This window comes from Aquarana catesbeiana, linkage group LG08 (assembly GCF_042186555.1).
Source record: "Aquarana catesbeiana isolate 2022-GZ linkage group LG08, ASM4218655v1, whole genome shotgun sequence".
NCBI lineage: Eukaryota > Metazoa > Chordata > Amphibia > Anura > Ranidae > Aquarana > Aquarana catesbeiana.
In genome coordinates this window covers 75,441,970-75,462,483 of record NC_133331.1, presented here as the reverse complement: position 1 = coordinate 75,462,483, position 20,514 = coordinate 75,441,970, and the positions used below count along the sequence as shown (strand labels likewise).

The window sequence follows — 20,514 nt, the reverse complement described above, 5'->3', positions numbered from 1 at the left end:
CCCATGTTAGCCCCCTGCCCCACAGGGAATGTGTCAGGATGGAGAGTGGGGGAAGGGGTTATCAAATATATAATTTACCAGCGCCTTCCTTTTCTAAATGAACACACTCACCACTGGGGTTGATTTACTAAAGGCAAATAGACTGTGCACTTTGCAAAGTGCAGTTGCTCCAGAGCTTAGTAAATGAGCAGAAACTCTGCTGACTTCCATCATCCAATCATTAAAAAATGTCCTTGCATGTGATTTTTTGCAAAGTGAAGCTTTACCTCACTTACTAAGGTCTGAAGCAACTGCACAGTCTATTTGCCTTAGTAAATCAACCAAATTATGTTCATTCGTGATGACTAGCAGTGGCGGTATATTTTTGAGGGGGCGGCAATCTACCCGCTGACACCCACCCCACCCGGTTGGTCACCAGCCCCGCACTTACCCCATCTAAGTCGCAGGCTTCCTCTAGGTAGCTTTGCGTCTCCTCCCTCCCTCCTCCTTGGCGGCCAATAGGATCGCTTCTCCTCTCGGCCAATCGGGTCTCAGGACCCGCGATGAGAATCGGGAAGACAATAGCGAATATTGTCGTCACACAATTGGATGGGCTCGGGCTGCAGAGCCCACCTTTTTTTGAAGCCAATTAGAGCCTCTGGCTCTAATCATGTGCTTCTAAAAAAAAAAAAAAAAAAAAAAACACACCCCATTAGAATTTATGCGTCTGGGCGCATGGATTAGGGAGGCAGCGCTGAATTGCTGGGCTGCAATTTTAAATGTTTGTTTTTAGATTTACTACCGTTTTAACATCTACTGCACCCAAGATAAATAAAGTTGGGAAAATAGGAAATTAAGGTGATGAAGGACAAGAACACAAAAGAAACATCTATCCAAGTTTCCTACACAGTTAATACTGGCTAGTTACTCTGAATAAGAGATAAACTGAAAATGAACAGGCTTCATGTAATTTGTTCTTCAAGGGTTTACTGCTGCCCCTGGTGGCCTCTTCTATCCATGACATTGATCGGAAAATAAGCATGGATTAGGATGCAATGACCAACAAGTGTCAAGAGCTAAATAAACATTCATGGGCAAAAAAAAAAATCCTTTTAACTACAAGTGTGTTGGTTAACCTACCTGGCATTCACTTCGACAGAAATATTCTTGTCCAGGATGGTTACACTATTGGGAGCTTTCAGCATTAGGCTAAACTTGGGCAAAGCTGGAATAAAAAAAAAAAAAAAAAAAAAAGTTATTTATCTGTGTTGGTTAACTTCAGGCATCAGTGGCAACCCAAAGGTTAAAAAAAAAAAAAAAAAAAAAAAAAGCTAGAGTTTAAGCAGAGAAGATGGCAGAAAATTACAAAAGGCTGAGGGAGAGTACAAAGTGGTCAGTGCTGGGGGTGGAGGCAAACCCAAAGGCAAGTCTGCCATGATGTGCAATGGAAAAAGCTGCCACTGGCTTCCCCCAACAGTACTGCTCAAAAGAAATCACCAGTCATACATACCATACTGCTCAGCCTTGATAGATTTAGTAACTGGGGTACCAGATTGTCTGTTAGCTACGATCTGAAAATCTCCAAGATCTGGGTCATCGAGCATTGTGAAACTTAGGTACAGGAATGATCCCATCGTACTCTGATCCAGCCATTGATGTATCCGATTTCCAGCTGGATCCTAAAATGGGAAATTCAGGCAGTTAAACTTCTGTAAGAGACACAGCATATGATTTACTCTAGCAAGACCATAGATAACATGATCAGTTAATAGGCAAGATTAATAAAAAAGGATGTTGGGAGATAAACATCAGCAGCAGATACTCCCAAGGTGTCCACAAACACATTTTGTGATCATCATGTCATGGGGCAAGACTTTTCTGTGCTTCCAAATGTAGTTGAAACAAATATTTTGTTGGCTACTCTTCAGGAGAAGAAACTGAACACACTTAACATTATCTGGTCTCCATGGGTAAACCACTGTATGCTTCTAGCCTTTAACCCCCATTCCTTAATTAGCCCTGCACCTTTCTTCAATACCGGGTCCCTATAATGTAGGGAACCTGTTAAGTCACTTTCCTCTTGCTATTCCTGTCTTCCCCCCCCCACCCCTTTTTTTCCCCTTCTCTTTGTGGTGTAATGCCTAAGATGTGTTTATTTTAGGTCTACTTTTTCTTTGGCTTGCTCACCTTCCCCCAGTCTCTCTCCCCTCACCTTTCTCCTCTTGTGCCCTACCAAGCATGCCATTGGCACTCATCTTCCTGCTGTTTTTAGTTTTGGAACTTGTCAGCCTATCCTTTACTATGAAAGCGTAAGTGTAATCCAACTCCTAAGGCCAAACATTTAGCTTATTCATTATACTGTGTTATATTGCAACAGCAGTACAAAATGTTATCCTTTACTACCTTTGCAATTTCACCACTGATTTTTTTGCACTTGGTAGAGCCACATTTCTCTAGGCATCAGTTGTCTGTCAGCTTATTATACCATGCTACAATGTTTATTTGAAAAAAAAAAAACTGTACTAGAGTATTTTGGGTACCATATGGCTGGTCATTTTCCCCATATTATACAGGTCACTTTCCTATTATTACACTGTACATCATTCTCAACCAGGCTTTGGCCAGAGGTTGCTAGTGTTCACTGACCTGCAGCTGACTGACTCCATCTGATGGTGCTTGCATAGTCCTGGGTCCAATGCCATTTGGCAGAGCCAGTAGCATGAGACCATTGATTTTTTAGCAGTCTGTAATGTTGGCATTCTGATCACTAGATGGGGCATTCTTCCTACTGATCAACAATGTAAGGGCCCTTATTCTATTGACCGATGGTCTGGTTTTAGCAGGGGTCCCCAAGACCTGAAACATTTCAAGGGTTCCTCTGGGGTAAAAAGAAAGGCTGCTGTACACCAACAAGGGCCCAATAACCATGCAGAACATTACAAGGGTAAGTATTTAAAGCAGGGGTCTTCAAACTACGGCCCTCCAGTTGTTCAGGAACTACAATTCCCATCATGTCTAGTCATGTCTGTGAATGTCAGAGTTTTACAATGCCTCATGGGATGTGTAGTTCCGCAACAGCTGGAGGGCCGTAGTTTGAAGATTCCTGATTTAAAGCCATACAGTAAGGAAGAGTTTAAGCTCCTGTCATGTTTTCAATGCTTTAGGTGTAACTGCAGAGGAAAATGTATGCATTAGATTTTTCCTGAAAATATTAGTTGAGTAGTAGGAAGGAGGAGGTGGTCAATTAAACATGGAAACTTCTTCACAGGAGAACTGGTTGTTTTTTGTCTTTGACATAAGTTGACCAAATCATTGACTTCTGTTACAATGCTAAGAAGAGTAGCATTCTCTACCGATTAACCTTAAATTTTAACTACAAAGTATTTAGAAAGTTTGCATCAGATTGTGCTCACAAAACAATTTAATCCTATTTGTTTTCCTTACCATTACATAGATTTCAGGGAACTAAAGAGAAGAAAAAAAAAAAAAAAAGTTAGATGAATGGATTGATAGTCATACATTTTGCATATGCTGTTGCAGAGAATTAGGCCCCATACACACTATACAACTTTTGTTGTCAGATTTCCTTTAGATTTACCAAAGCCATGTAGTGCAAGGGCCTGCCTGATTGCATACAAATTAAAACTCTTAAAATGTTACTAAACACTGTAATATTAAAATAGTTCCCCTCCCCACAGTGTCCACAGCTTAAACATCTTTTTTACATTAAAATACTGCCACTATATACCTTTTTGGATGATCTGTATACCACGGTTACATGATAAACTGCACAGATTTGTCCAGTGCTGAGAGTTCAGGTAGGAGGAGATTTCCACTACAGCCTGTATACACGCTCACATGTGTGATGTCAATATCGTGTGACCTGGCTAGCTCTGAGAACAAGTAAATGTTCTCTACAGCATAAAAGACACAACTGAGTATCTGCAGGTCGGCTACCCTGCCTGTGTTAGCTGGCCTTCCCCTGATAGATCGTGCAGGAGGGGGAGAATCTATGCATACAGGATAAAAACAGCCTTTACACAATGCAGAGGATTAACCCCTTAAGTTCCACAGTGAGTATAACAAGCATGCTATGCTGCATATATAGACTGATTTTACGGTTGTGGGTTTAGTAACACTTTTAAAGGTTTGACCTCATATTATATGGGTTTTGGTGAATCTGAAAAAAAAAAAAATCTACAGAAAATTGTACAGTGTGTATCCAGCTTTAAAGTGGTTGTAAACACATTCATGAAATTTGACCTAGGCACATGTATCTGTAGTGTTTACTTATCCCTCTCCAAATCTCTAAGTGCCATGCCTTTCTGCTGCTTCGTTCCTCTGTTATCAGCAGAGTCACTTCTGACAAGTTCACCGACATATGAGATAACAGCAGCTGAAAATTTGTGTCAGGGAGGGAGCTTAGAGGTAGATAAGCAGAGAGCTTGTCTTATTCATAATACAGCTCTGTGCGTTCCTTTGTTCCTCTGCCTATGTGGAGGGGGGTCCCTTTCCTCCAATCAGCTCTCACAGTGTAAGCCCAGACTCCCCACCCACTGCTGAAACAGGAAGAAAGATTAACACAATCTGCACTTTCAAAGAGTGTAGAAAGGGAAAGACAGCAGATATGCATATCCCTACATAAATTTATGTAGGGAGATTTGCTTCATCTCTGTGTATCATCTGAGGCTGTTCAGTTCACTGGGTATAGGAGAGGTTTTACATCCACTTTAGGACACAAACAGAAGATGGCTAATTTGAGAATTTTGCTTAGCAAGCCATGGAAAAATTTAAAAGCAGCATGTTGAGTTCGACAGTCTGCATAGCCCATCAAAGTCAATGGGACTGCACCCCAACCATGAGCCAAAAGTTTGACTCGCGGTTATGGCCGAAACACAAAATACTCCACAGGTGTTCAGGAGGCAGCAATATCGCCTCCGGAATGCCTGGAAACTGCTGCTCTACTGCTCTCAAAAGACCCAACGCAAATCCCTTTTCAGAGGGGCAGTAATGACTGTCAATGGTGTAAGTGGTGACTTAGAAAGTCGAGCCCTCAGTACACATCAGATCCTCAGTGTTCCATGGAGAAGCAGGTTTTTCCCCAGGGTTGTCAAGGCAATGCATCTTCCAATATGGTCAAGTCACTTTCGTAATGTTGACAGATGCAGTGTGGAAAATTTATTTTTTTTGCTAAAGACCGAATGTGCTTTCCACTTTCAGATTTAAAAAAAAAAAAAAAAAAAAAAAAAAAAAAAAAAAAAAAGCAGATGAAATCACATAATTGAATATTTTCACACACTTTTTTAAAAATGCCAAGTGTAAAGTGAGCTGTATACTGGAGATAACTATCCGAATAGCAATGCCCTTTTTGCTGACCCCAAACATTTCAGGCTGTCTAATCGTACAAAACAATTGGTTAACATATAGTTAGCTACAGTAAACTGAAAGCCACAAACTGGGTACATCATCAACATCCCGTATAAATTGGATATACAATAAATTTTAGGGTCACTCTTTAGGCTTGTAATAAAATGGTTTAATAATGAACATGCAGCCTGTTCATTCTGGAGTTTACTTCAAAGAAATGTATGTTTTCCAGCAAGTTACAATTTGTTTTGCTCTCTGCCTTGAATGGACACCAATCACAAAAACTATTACTTTATTGGCACAGTTAAGCACTAAGCAAGCAATTCAGCTGTCTTACACAATAATGGCATCAGTGCCATCAGATAACTGAATGACAATAGGTTTGCTAAAGTACTACACCAAGCAGTTGTGCCCCAAAAAAAGAACAGACATTTTACTGAAAGCTGTAGATTTAAAAGCTAACTTTGGGCTTGCAGCAAAAATATGTAGCGCTTCAACCTGTGGCCACACAACTAGCAAAAAAGGATCAACTTCAGGGGAACCAGTTGTCTGGTGAAGAGGAAGCCTACAAGAACAAGTAAAGAGGAGGATAGGGGAGCAACCCCCCCCCCATTCTTTCCAAGACTAAACAAGCAGTATATTTGGGGTCTGACTGCCAAGCATTCTATTTTTTAGCTTATTCAAATTTAGCGATTGGGTTTTTATCCACATTAAAAGCAGAGATCTGAACCCTACTCACCGTTTCCTCCACGGGGCGTAAATTATTGTCCATTGACATCACGTACATCTGCACTGTAGACAAATAAGACAAGATGTGCACCAAGTTATTGACACTCAACACAATCAAGTATCCAGACAGAAATAAAGCTTGAAATAAAAGCCATTGTTTGAAGTTGTGGTCAGCTATATCAGATAATCCAAATCTCCAGAAACTAGAGACTTGGTTGCTGCACTTCTCATTACTCTAATGCCCCGTACACACAATCGGACTTTCTGGATGTGAGCTTGTTGGCGGAAAGTCCGACCGTGTATGTATGCTCCATCGGACAATTGTTGTTGGACTTTCCGTCATCAAATGTTGGCTAGCATGTTCTCAAATTTACCACCAACAAATGTTTGTTGTCGGATTGTCCGATCGTGTGTACACAAGTCCATCGGACAAAACTCCAAAGTACAAACCCGCATGCTCAGAAGAAGAAGCAGTCGGTCTTGTAAACTAGCGTTCGTAATGGAGAATTAACATTCGGGACGTGGCAGATTATGAAATCTTCAAATGCAGCGCACAATTCTCTTCTTCTTTAATGGGATAATAATGAAGCTGCTTTGCTGGTGATACTGATGGAGTTATTGCAAAGGAAGTTTCAAAGGCTTTTTTTTTTCCTAGTGATATCAAGAATATTATGCTTTATTTTATTTTTTGGGGGGCAAGTTACCACAACACCATTATCCCCTAGTTTTTAAGATCAAAGATACAACTATGTTGGTGTCACTTGTTAATTTTACATTGTATTTTATAAACTATAACTGCCTACTCCCAAACGGTCATTTGAAGTAAAACACATAGCCAAGATAATAATAATAATAATAATAATAATAATAATAATTAAATAATAATAATCTGCCAATAGATCTTAACCAAAAAGTGCATTCTATGCATCCAAAAATAGAAAATATATTAAAATAAAATCATTGTGTAAAATATGTGAGGGTAGGGGGCGCTGTGATCATCAACTAATATGGGATCTAAACCAAACAGTGAAGCATCCTAAAAAATCTTAGTGACAAAAATGTATTCACAAATTGTCCACCTGGACATAGATCAGTGAAGTCCATCCAAAATAATAACAAACTGTGAATCGATGAATGTCTTATAAAACAGTCCACATATAACAACGAAAGAATCCCAATCTCCCAATTGTGATAATATCTTCTGACAGATAATGAATATTCCTTCACCAGGCAGGCAAACGACACCCAATGTGACTGGATAAGTGATCTGCTTACCAGATCTATTTGACCTCTTTCCTGGGAAAGATAGTCAAATAGCGCTTTTGCAGGATTGTGCCTGCTCACATCAGTTGAAATGGAGATGGTAGGAACCTTCCTCCTCATGGATAAAGGCAGGACATATAGAGGGATCAAAGGACATCCATAGCATAATACCGTTTATGCAATAAAAACAGGATATAAAAATAGCCAAATGGCTCCTTACATTAAAATGTGCCTAACTCGTAACTGGGGCTGCTGGCTTCTCATAGAGAATGGTGTGTAGATTCCCCTCTGCGTCCACCTCCGTGGAAGGCGTGCGTTCCAGCGGTCCGCACCGTCAACCAGCTGCACCGGACGTGGCGTAGGCAGGACGAAAAAAACGTGACCAGGTACCTGGTCACCCCCTTTGTTATGAAGCCCATAAAAAGCTCTGGCGCAACCAATTACCTTCAGAAGTCACATAATTAGTGAAATGATGTCCACCTGTGTGCAAGCTAAGTGTCACATGATCTGTCATTACATATACACACCTTTTTGAAAGGCCCCAGAGGCTGCAACACCTAAGCAAGAGGCACCACTAACCAAACACTGCCATGAAGACCAAGGAACTCTCCGAACAAGTAAGGGACAATTTTGTTGAGAAGTACAAGTCAGGGTTAGGTTATGAAAATATACAAATCTTTGATGATCCCTAGGAGCACCATCACATCTATCATAACCAAATGGAAAGAACATGGCACAACAGCAAACCTGCCAAGAGACGGTCGCACACCAAAACTCACGGACCGGGCCAGGAGGGCATTAAATCAGAGAGGCAGCACAGATACCCCAAGGTAACCCTGGAGGAGCTGCAGAGTTCCACAGCAAAGACTGGAGTATCTGTACATAGGACGACAATAAGCCGTACGCTCCATAGAGTTGGGCTTTATGGCAGAGTGGCCAGAAGAAAACCATTACTTTCATCAAAAAACAAAATGTCACATTTTGAGTTTGCGAAAAGGCACGTGGGAGACTCCCAAAATGTATGGAGGAAGGTGCTCTGGTCTGATGAAACTAAAATTTAATTTTGTCCATCAAAGAAAACGCTATGTCTGGTGCAAACCCAACACATCACCCAAAGAACACTATCCCCACAGTGAAACATGGTGGTGGCAGCATCATGCTGTGGGGATGCTTTTCAGCAGTCTGGACTGGGAAACTGGTCAGAGTTGAGGGAAAGATGGATGGTGCTAAATACAGGGATATTCTTGAGCAAAACCTGTACCACTCTGTGTGATTTGAGGCTAGGATGGAGGTTCACTTTCCAGCAGGACAATGACCTCAAACACACTGCTAAAGCAACACTTGAGTGGTTTAAGGGGAAACATGTAAATGTGTTGGAAGGGCCTTGTCAAAGCCCAGACCTCAATCCAATAGAAAATCTGTGGTCAGACTTGAAGATTGCTGTTCACAAGTGCAAACCATCCAACTTGAAGGAGCTGGAGCAGTTTTGCAAGGAGGAATGGGCAAAAATCCCAGTGGTAAACTCAGAGACTTAGCCGCAAAAGGTGGCTCTACAAAGTATTGACTTTAGAGGGGTGAATAGTTATGCACATTGACTTTTTCTGTTATTTTGTCCTATTTGCTGTTTGCTGTTTGCTTCACAATAAAAAAAAAAAAAAATCTTCAAAGTTATGGGCATGTTCTGTAAATTAAATTATGCAAATCCTCAAACAATCCATGTTAATTCCAGGTTGTGAGGCAACAAAACACGAAAAATTTCAAGGGGGTGAATACTTTTGCGGTGCACTGTAATTCACAACCCCTATCCAAAGTTCAGCCGCACACAAAGTAGGATGAAACCCATTATATATAGGGGAAGCCATATTTGATTGCATACACAGGCTCTATGTTCTGCTTATAAGTACTACACAGTGGTTGTGCCTATGACTCTTCTTCATAATGAAGGTCTGAGCAAGTAGACTCACTAAAGAATGCACTCCTTGTGTGGTCAATATCTCAACAGGTCAAAAAAAAAAAAAGGCAGAGTCAAGTGTAAAGCTCGTTCTAGTAGCCAACTTTCAAACCTCTAAAGGCATTAAAATGAGGGAATACAAAAATGTGAAAAAGGTTCATCAAAATTTACTTTAGGGTACACCAAAATATCACATACTATATTTTCTGTTTAATCGCTATAAAACCTTACCCTTCTGGCCACCCTTGTACAGTTCCTTGTCTGTCCGGATAAAGGCAACATTGCCAGTTGGAGCGAGGACCACAGACCTGCGAGCCGTGTAGTTGTAGTCCCCACTGACAGCTCTGACAAGGATGAACACTGGAGTTGGTGCGCTCACCTCTGGCACCTGCACAGATGGAAGGGCAATTAGAGCCCATATGGTTAATGAATTGATTAGCATTTTGCAAAAACAGATGAAGTTTAAAGCTGGCCATATGTTCACTATTTTGGTTGTATTCATACATTAATTTAATTTAATTTGCTAATCATAAAGTTAATTTTCAATCATAGTGAGGAAAAAAATTTGAAGGAGCAGGATGAACATTTTTCTCACATGAACAAATTTCTAACAGTGTATGTGGTTTTGTTTGAGAACTGACAGTCATTATAAAATTTGAATTTCAAAAGCAAAGGAAAAATAAATGAAGTACATTTATCAAGTCATCAGCAGGGTGACTTCAAGTAAAGTCCAGTTGAAGTTCTAGCAATTACTGTATAACAGTTACTACCTAATTGAGGACTTAATTTGTAAACAGTGCTATTTCCTGCAGAAAAGGTTAAAAGGAGAAGTACAGCCAAAGGCGCATTTGGCTGTACTTCTCCTTTGAACCACAGGAGTGTAGTTCGTTCTGCACTCCTGTGACCTGTTTTCAGCAGACAGTGGGCTGAAGCCTGTTAAAGAGCCGGCCCAGGCTGGGGCAAGATTGCGACAATATGGTTGGGATCCACCCCCAACCCTAGATGGGCACCTGGCTCAGCCCCTTAGTGAGCTGCTGAGAGCCTAAGCTAAGGTGACCAGACGTCCCCGTTTTCCGGGGACAGTCCCCGTTTTCCGACTATGATCCCCGGACACCGTTTGTCCCCGCTTTTGTCCCTGGTTTTGCCGGTCGGCATTTGGGCAGCCAGGCTGCAGCAGTTTCCCGTTGGATGGGGGTGTTTCCCCGATGGACGGGGGCGTTTCCCGGTGGATGGGGGCGTTGCTCCAGGAGATAGCACATGCAGAGCTATGTAGAGGAGGAGCTGGAGCGGCTCCAGCCTGCCTATTCTGTGCTAGTGTAGTTAGTAGCCGCCACTCCTCCTCAGCTGAAAAATCCATCACGTGACTCTTCCAGCATCCCGTCCCTCTCCTCCTACCTCTGCTCCCTCCTCCAATCGTCCTCCTGGCAGCATAGAGGAGAGGACAGAGTACAGCGTTCCTCCCCTTCCCTCCAGTCCTGCAAGGAACTATGGGAATTGTAGGCAAGAAGTAGTACAGAGTGAATGGCCACAAGCAGGTGAGTTTTTATGCTAGCAGCTAACATAATAAAATTTTTCTCCTTCACTGGTGGGCACTGACAGGCAGCACTCATGTGGCAAAATATATATATATATATATATATATATATATATATATATATATATATATATATATATATATATATAAAAAATATGCGATAGTTTTCTTGAATGTGTGCGCTGTAATATGTTTCCCCACTAATTCAGGGTACTTTGTCGCAGTAAGACCCCTTTCACACCGAGCCGCCTATAGCGTCGGCGGTAAAACGCTGCTATTTTTAGTGGCGTTTTACCGTCGGCTTTGCGGCGCATTTCGGCCGCTAGCGGGGCACCTTTACCCCCCGCTAGCGGCCGAGAAAGGGTTAAAACCGCCCGCAATGCACCGCAATAGCGGCGTTTTGCCGGCGGTATCCCAATGCTGTCCCATTGATTTCAATGGGGAGCAGCGGTGGAGGAGCGGTAAACACACCGCTCCAAAGAAGCTGCTGACAGGACTTTTCCTGACGTCCTGCCAGCGCAACGCTCCGGTGCGAAAGCCCTCAGGCTTTCACACTGGAAACAATAGAGCAGCCGTTTGAGGGCGGATTGCAGGCGCTATTTTTAACACTATAGCAAAACGTCCTCGGTGTGAAAGGGGTCTTAGTGGGCTTAGCACTATATGACCATAGAGTGTGACCAAACCCCCGTATTTTTTTGAATATGTTTAGGTGTTTTTAACTAGCCTTGCAGGAAATGTCATTCTTGTATGTGTGCACTGTAATCTGTTTTGTACTGTTTGTAGGTCTTATAGCAGCACCGTCTTGAATTTAAACGCATTGTAGGGTGTGCCCCCCAAATATGTTTTTGTATATGTGATAGTCAATCGTGCAAAAACCATACAATTATAGTCCAATTAGAGCTGTGTATATCAAAACAGTCCAAAAAAATACTGTATTCGTGAATCCAATGAAACATACAGGAGCTCAGTCCACAAATGACATCTGCTGTAAGGCTGCTTTCACGCTGGGGCGGCGTCGGCGGTAAAACGCCGCTATTTTTAGCGGCACTTTACCGTACATTTGTAGTCTTATAACAGTTAGCTATTAATACTTTATTATTTATGTTCGAAGGTATCCTACCTGTTGTTACCATGCAATCTTTTACTGTTCTGAATTGTTAATTTATTGTTCATTGTTATTGTTGAACCAAAATTCTTTGGCAAGAATAAAATACAAAATATGCATTGAAAAGTTTTATCTCCATCTTATCTTCTTAACATTTGGTAGTCGTATCCCAAAAAATTCTGAGAATTTTTTTTTTTTATCTCATGGACGAAATGTGAGAAATAACGTATATATCATATAATCCTTCCATAAACATATACCACATACACTGCATATATAATATGCTTATAAAATCGTTTACCATTTGCCAAAAAAAAAAAAAAAAAAAATGTCCCCGGATTTAATTTTGAAAATCTGGTCACCTTAGCCTAAGCCAGCTGCTCCTGCCCCCTCCACAGCTCGGCACTCCAGTGAGCAGGGGGGGGGGGGGGGACAGCAGAGCAGTGGAGCGGTGACTAACAGTCACCACCTCTGTGCTCATGGAGCTCTGAGAACAGAACGCTCAGCAGTCTTTGATCTCTTGGTTCTTAGTCTTCGAGCCGACAGGGGACAGATGCACCATTGGACCGATGTTCCTTGCACATAGGCAAGTATGATTTTTTTGGGGGGAAAAAAAATGCCATACTTCGCTTTTAAATACCCTGTGCTAAAAGGATGATAGAGAGCTGGACTGTTGTGGAACTGAACAGAGGGGCAGTGGTCCAACATGCCTTCTGCCCAGGGCTCCAATCAGGAACCATAAAATCGAGAAGAAATCTGACTGCACGAGTTTCCAGCATAAAAAAAAAAAAAAAAAAAAAAAAAAAATTGTACTGGAGAAGTACAAAAAATTACTACTCTGGAAAAGTTCCTCACTGGGGTGAGCACCCAACCGTTTGGAGAGCCAATTTAATTAGGCGTTTCATTCATTCTTCTGTGGCACTGTTGATTAGAGCACTGGGCGTGTTAGACCTCTGGAAACATGAGACATTTGGATTCTGTTGAGCAGCAGTCCAGTTCTATAGTGTGCTAATGGCACAGGGCACTTTAACCTTTTCAGCATGAAACAGGTGTGTTAAAAACCCTCAATTATTACTGCTCCTGCAACCTGGCTGCATTAAAGTAATTAACCATGCATTGTTTCTGAGCAGGAGGCATGTTGGACCTCTGGAGATCTGGATTATTGCACTCTGTTGGGCATCAGTCAAGTGTTGCCACACCAAACAAGACTAAACTAGTCCTTTTTAACATGGCAAATTTCTTGGCCGTATTACTGTAATTGATTCAATTGGTGTCACCTCTCAATCAGAGCCTGTTAATTGGACAACAAAAGACCAGCATAGGTCATCTCAGAGGAGGAGAGTTAAAAATATGTAAACCCAACATCAGGGGTGGACTGACAACTCATGGGGCCCCCGGGCAATAGGAGAAGATTATGGGGCCCCCGAGCAATAGATTATGGGGCCCCCAGGCAATAGGAGCTTATGGGGCCACACAATATACACACACACTGAAAAGGCACTGGAGAGGCGGGGCAGCTATAATCTTGGGATTTAAAAAAAAAAGATTTTTTACATACTGTCCCTGGTTTTATTGAGTCTGGCAACCCTGATGGGGCCCCTTAGTGGTATGGGGCCCTCGGGCAGTGCCCGAGTGGTCAGTCTGCCCCTGCCCAACACGTGTCTGCTGTACCATGTAGTTGTGTGAAAACGTATCCTGTACTCTTTGGATTGCTTCCTTTACATGAAATCCCTGGAGTTCCTGCCAGTCCCTGCCAGGCGCTGTTTCTCCTTTCCTATGGATCAATGCATTTTGACAGCACCAGGTCCTGCTGTGAGAAATTAATGTCTCCATGGAAAATTGGGGGGGGGGGGGTGTGAGGAAGTATTTCTCCATCCCCTCATTTGAGAATTGAACAAGAAAACACACACACACACACACACACACACACACACACACACACACACACACACACCCCTTTTGACCCTCTGTGTCTTTAACGCTTGTCACAAAGACAGGAAGAGAGTGGAAGACTCTCCAATGGGACTACAAAGAAAAGTGACAACTGACACCTTCCAACCCCTACTAGTTAGTTCATAAACTTGTTATTGTGTGCATCAGTGGCTCTATCTCTATAAAAACATATTTATGCACTGGAGAACAGGTGGAAATAAATATATGCTCTGCTCATCAGCCACAAATTCAATCCACCGGATGAGCCCTTCAGCTAATGTTGACTGCCAATCAAGGCCTTCCTGTAAAGGGCACTACTTCTCCTACTCACTTCTCCTACCCCCGGTTACACCATGACTAGAAGTCAAATATTTAAACACTAACCTGCAATTCATAGGTTTTAAAGATGTCACCAGGTGTGACCTTCTCATCGATAACAGTGTAGTTTGTTTCACCAACTTCAAGGATGGCCTGAACATGCACGGGATCGGTGTGTCGTTTGACTGTCAGACATGCCTTTCCTGTCTCTCCACTCTTCAGGAGGCTAGGGATGGAAACTGAAATTTGTCTGCCAAAAAAAAAAAAAAAAATTATTTTATATACATGATAAATAGGCGCTCTTCAGTACATATCCAAGAATTGTATAATCTGTTGAAAGGATCCCTTTGTCATGAATAGAGAGCTAACAGCCTAGGACCAGAACAAAGTCCACCCACACTATACTTTCAGCATAGATCTGCTTCTTTGAAGAAAAACCATTTCACTGCATAGCAAAAACAATTCTCATTTATTGTGGTCCAGGGCTATCATGTAGCACCCCATAGTGCCATTTGTTAAATTTAGTTTTTGGCCTCCCTGTAGTCAGGGAAAGCATTGCTTGATTTGTTAGGTCTGCTCTGGATGTATGGGCTCAATTACTCCTCCTGTTTCCCAAGGGACCCTGGGGACATGGGTGGGTGGGAGAATATGACCTCAGCCTGCATGTTAATATTTCACTAGCCAATCCCTGGAAGTGTATAGTCACTAGTTGTGGCTTGATTAGCGCTTTTAATACCTTTAATACCTTTGTGAGTAGATTTTATTGTTACCCATTTTTAATAAAGATTTGTTGGATAATGCACTAGGCCAGCGTGCCCTCTTTATTCATTTCTGGAAAATGTTGTGTGTCTGGCTGACAAGTGCCTATCAGAGAATGGAATCCGGGATCAAACTGCCAGACCAATCCAGTCTGTCCACTAAAATCAGATATCTCGTTCTTGAATGTGAAGCGCCTGGTACAAGCGTTCATCTCACTTTGAGGACTTTTTAAAGTATTTCAGAATTAGGAGCATCAGATACAGCCAACAGAAGCCTCATCCTTCTTCGGGGCTTGAGCAATTTACTTGAATAAACTCACAACAGAAGAACCGGTGTTAAGGTTTGATGAAGACTTTTGTCTCCTGACGGCACTGTAGACAGATGGCTGCCTACAGTTCTGTCAGGAGATGCTAGTCTTCCTGAAGATGCTCATTTGGATTTGCTTTACAGTAGATCCACCGGAACCGGTTTTATTTTATAATCGGTTCAGCATGTCAGGTCACACGCATATCAGACATCAGAGATCCTGCCTGTGGCAGACTAATTACAACTCTGCAGGGAGAAGGGAGAAAGGAGAAGAAGAGACCTTTTGAAAAAATTATATTGTATATTATGACATGAATTTATTCATGCTGACTTGTTACTAAAAGGTCCACTTTAAATCATGTATCAGCTGCTTTTTTGGGTATTTTTGTAATAGACTTCCTGGGATCTATGAAAATTTGAAGACATGACAAAGAGCGACTGTTGTAGCTTTGCACTAAAATCCAAACTGCAGTCTGATGTAACCATTATCCTACAGGTCAGCACATGACTAACAGCTGAATTTATAAGACTCTAAAACATCTTGGCTGACTTCCAAAAACTTCACACGCACCTATAAATCCACAAAAGACACGGATCCTACAAAACGAATACAATTATACTAAAGTGTGGAATAGCGAGGTACATGTAATTAAGCTGTAACAAAAATCTCGAAATGTGCTAAAAGGAAGCAGATCATAATATGATCCTGTCCATGTGTCCTTGATGGATGGTGTAGACTAGAGAGCAATAACCACAAATCTTTATATAGGATGTAGGGGAGCCATGAACATTTTTCAGATATAAAAGTTTATAGATTTCAATTTGCCCCAGAGAGCATGAGTTTCAATGTAAAAATTTGCAATGGACTCTCAATGGTGTGAAAATTTTAGGGCTCAGGATAATGGGCAACTACTAAGGGATGCATTGAAAACAAAGGTTAAGACAGTGACATTTGGAATCACTGGTGCCTCCTATTGTACAGCAGAACAAAGTGTTCATAATCCTGTCTGATCTCCCTTTAGAGTTAGCATTCTGTAGTTTGAGGGCCAATCTGATCAGATACATTATCATGCCTCCCAACTTTTTAAATGGAAACAAGGGACACGTATTAGCAAAAGTATGTAGGCATAGGACACACCCTGTCACTCCCCCTTAAAAGGAGAATTATACAAAGAAGAAAAAAAAAAAAAAAAAAAAAAGAAGATATAATAATTTAAAGCATAAATTAGGTAAGCCTACAAGTGCTTTAACCACTGCTATTCCTTTCAATTGGCTTTTAAAATGTACAAATGCAGCAATTTAGAAACTGGATGAAAGGTTTAGCACTGGGAAACACCTTTTAAAAGAAAAAGTGCATTTTATATAAACGCACTGGCCACTTTATTAGGTACACCTTGCAAGTACCGGGTTGGACCCCTTTTGCCTCCAGAACTGCCTTCATTCTTTATGGCATAGATTCGTTCAACAAGGTGTTGGAAACATTCCTCACAGATTTAGGTCCATATTGACATGATACCGCAGTTGCTGCAGATTTGTTGGCTGCACCTCCATGGATGCAAATCTCCAGGCAGGATGAATCCATGCTTTTAGGTTGTTTACACCAAATTCTGACCCTACCATCTGAAAAGCGAGACTCAAACCAGGCAATATTTTTCCAATCTTCTATTGTCAAATTTTGGTGAGCCTGTGCAAATTGTAGCCTCAGTTTCCTGTTCTTAGCTGACAGGATTGGCACCCGGTGTGATCTTCTGCTGCTGTAGCCCATCTGCTTCAAGGTTTGATGTGTTGTGCATTCAGAGATGGTAATTTGCATACCTTGGTAGTGGTTATTTGAGTTACTGTTGCCTTTCTATCATTTCGAACCAGTCTGCCCAATCTCCTCCGACATCAACAAGGTATTCCTCCACACAACTGCCACTCACTGGATATTTTCTCTTTTTCGAACCATTCTCTGTAAACCAGAGAGATGGTGGTGCACGAAAATCCCAGTAGATCAGCAATTTAAAATACTTAGACTAGCCCAACTGGCACAACAATGCCACATTCAAAGTCACATATATCCCATTTCTTCCCCATTCTGATGCTCGGTTTTAGCAAGTCCTCTATACTACGTCTAGATGCATTGAAAAAAAAATGTGTGTTGAGTGCGCTACTCTACTTTGGATATACCACTCTTTTAAAATTCATACCTGTACAAACATCATAACCCCAAAACCTTATATCACATGCAATAGTGCCTTATTATCCAACCTACTAAATATATCCTGAATATATCTCAACATAAATAAATACAAAATTGATATATGACATTTGTATCCAAACTGTAATGTCCAAATTCATGTGCAAAGTGCAGTGTGCAAAGGTTGCAGAGGTTTCCATGAAACCTTCCTTAGAATTTACAACGTGTAATATCCGTGACTCTTCGTGACACTTCCACCACTTTCGTGACCAGACCACCACCACATGGATTAGCCACTCACCAGATGCCAATGAACAATGCGCCTTTGGTTCATTTAGTAGGGATAACCACTCCACCTGCACCATTCCTTTGCTGACCCCAATGCGCTATATATGAACCATGTCCTCCTCATAAGAAATAGACAGCAATATGTAAAAGCTGTTTATTTAAACTAAGTTAAAAAAGATTATACACTCACATTTCAAGGTGCCCGTGAGCCGGCACCAAGCTATTCCAGCAGCTAATAATGGGTGTAGAGATGGCGTCGTGTGATTCCTATGCACGTGTGCAGTGCAAGCCTCGCTTTCACCTGGCTTGTGCTTCAAACCTCGCTCCCGCCTAGCCCGGAACTGACATATTGGCGCGACGAAAATTTCCCAGCAGCCTCTACGCATTTCGCATCAAAGTATGTGTCATCAGGAAATTAGAATAAATAAAATAGAATAATCAGCTTCCTGATGATGCATACTTTGATGCGAAACGCCAATACGTCAGTTCCGGGCTAGGCGGGAGCGAGGTTTGAAGCGCAAGCCGGGTGAAAGCGAGGCTTGCACCGCACACCGGCATAGGAATCACACGACGCCATCTCTACACGCATTATTAGCTGCTGGAATAGCTTGGTGCTGGCTCATGGGCACCTTGAAATGTGAGTGTATAATCTTTTTTAACTTAGTTTAAATAAACAGCTTTTACATATTGCGCAATGATCGCTGTCTATTTCTTATGAGGAGGACATGGTTCATATATAGCGCATTGGGGTCAGCAAAGGAACGGTGCAGGTGGAGTGGTTATCCCTACTAAATGAACCAAAGGCGCATTGTTCATTGGCATCTGGCGAGTGGCTAATCCATGTGGTGGTGGTCTGGTCACGAAAGTGGTGGAAGTGTCACGAAGAGTCACGGATATTACACATTGTAAATTCTAAGGAAGGTTTCATAGAAACCTCTGCAACCATTGCACACTGCACTTTGCACATGAATTTGGACATTACAGTTTGGATACAAATGTCATATATCAATTTTGTATTTATTTATGTTGAGATATATTCAGGATATTATTTAGTAGTTTGGATAATAAGGCACTATTGCATGTGATATAAGGTTTTGGGGTTATGATGTTTGTACAGGTATGAATTTTAAAAGAGTGGTATATCCAAAGTAGAGTAGCGCACTCAACACACATTTTTTTCTATTTTTTCACCTAGTGGTGTTTTTTTTTTTATTGCAGCAACCTCAATTTTATATCAATTTTTTTTAAATAATTTTTTGCACTGGCGACACATTTATGCTCATTTGTCTAGATGCATTGAGCTGATGCCATGTGATTTGCTTAGTAACGTAAATTGCTAATCAGCCATTGAACACGTGTACCTAATAAAGTGGCCGGTGAGTTTACAACTATATAGATCAGACCAAAATGAGGGACAGAGGGACTTTGTTCCAAATCAGGGAAAGTCCCTCAAAATCAGGAACAGTTGGGAGATATGCATAATGAACTTAGTAGGCCCTTGCATTGTTCCAAAAGTATGACAAACTTTAGGGGCTGGAAAGGATTCTCCATGTCAGAAAAGCTGAGGAGTGCAGACCAGTAATCACTTTCAAACCTTTGTGCCAGTTGGGTTTTAGATATAGAAAGTGGGAGAATTTTCAGTACCCAGTTTTGATTTAATAAACCCTATTTAAGCAACTGCAGTTTTTATATAAAAGAAACATTCGTTTTGCCTTCAAGTTTTATATACACTAAAACAAAATGCATAAATAAAAAAAAAAGATAGGCTATAGATACGTAGTGTTAATGCGGTAGTAAACCCTGCTTGGTCATTTTTACCTACAGGTAGGCCTATAATAAGGCTTATCTGTAGGCAAAATTAATATATCTCCTAAAACATTTTAGGAGATATTCACCCTGAATGCAGCCAGTTATGTCACCGGCGCATGCGCTCTGAAGGTCTGGCATACCTTGCCAGAGCTTCGTGCCGGAGCCAAGGGCACCCGTGAACATGCGTGGGAGGGACGTCATTGCAGCTCCAGGCAATCACATAAACGGAGCATGCAAACCCAGGAGAAAGACCAGGGGAAGACTAGCCCTCTCAGCGGTGAGAGCACAGCGCTGGAGGGCTTTGTTCCAAGGTGAGTACTGCCTTGCAGGGTTTTTTTTTTTTTTTTTTTTTTTAAATAGCCGCAGTTTTCTACCGCTTTAATCATTGAAATCCACATAAAGTGTTTAAGCCATCTGTGCCCTCTATTTCATCTTAAGAGGTAAAAGGAAAAATTCCTTCCATGTGGATAAAAGACAAAGACCACTTCCTCTCTCCCATAGAAATTATTAGTTCCTTTTGATTGAGGGTTAGGCATGTTCTTTGTATGGGATTTATTATTATGCATAAGAGCATGCTCATGAATAGGCATTCATTGATATGCACTTTGCGATTTCTGGTGGAGGTCACAATTTAAGTGGCATTACCTAGCATCTCAACTTAAACATAGCGACTGTAGCCACTAGGTGCCAACTCCACATTTTCAGGTTAGTTATTGAGAAACAGCAATTACTACATGTTCTTGAGAGGTTTGCATTCCTAATCTAATGTTCTCCTTTTTTTCCCTTAGCATACCCTAGGTTTGCCCAAGGGGGGGTGGGGGGGGAATCCAGTGATATGGGCTCTCATGTGTCTGCAGTCTTCCATCTTTAGTTCCATCTTTAGTTGCAGTGACCACCTCCAATTTTACATTGTACTAAAATATATATTTTTCTTTGATAATACATTATACATACGTAACAGTCATTTACAACTTCCTGTTTAAATTGTAGATCCA

At 41.4% G+C, this 20,514-nt stretch overlaps 1 protein-coding gene across 4 annotated transcripts in view; it reads right to left on the bottom strand.

Moving 5' to 3' along the window:
* LOC141105851 (ovostatin-like) overlaps positions 1–20,514 on the bottom strand; it is a 164,186-nt gene that overhangs the window by 111,243 nt on the left and 32,429 nt on the right. For all 4 annotated transcript variants that reach the window (XR_012235664.1, XM_073595994.1, XM_073595995.1 and 1 more), the window contains exons 2-7: positions 14,245–14,428; positions 9,521–9,677; positions 6,086–6,138; positions 3,424–3,444; positions 1,490–1,658; positions 1,120–1,204 (exon numbers count right to left, since the gene is read on the bottom strand). Coding sequence is in view for 3 of the 4 variants with exons in the window: in XM_073595994.1 (XP_073452095.1) it covers positions 1,120–1,204; positions 1,490–1,658; positions 3,424–3,444; positions 6,086–6,138; positions 9,521–9,677; positions 14,245–14,428 (669 nt within the window). In the remaining variant the exon portion in view is untranslated. The remainder of the gene's footprint in view (positions 1–1,119; positions 1,205–1,489; positions 1,659–3,423; positions 3,445–6,085; positions 6,139–9,520; positions 9,678–14,244; positions 14,429–20,514) is intronic.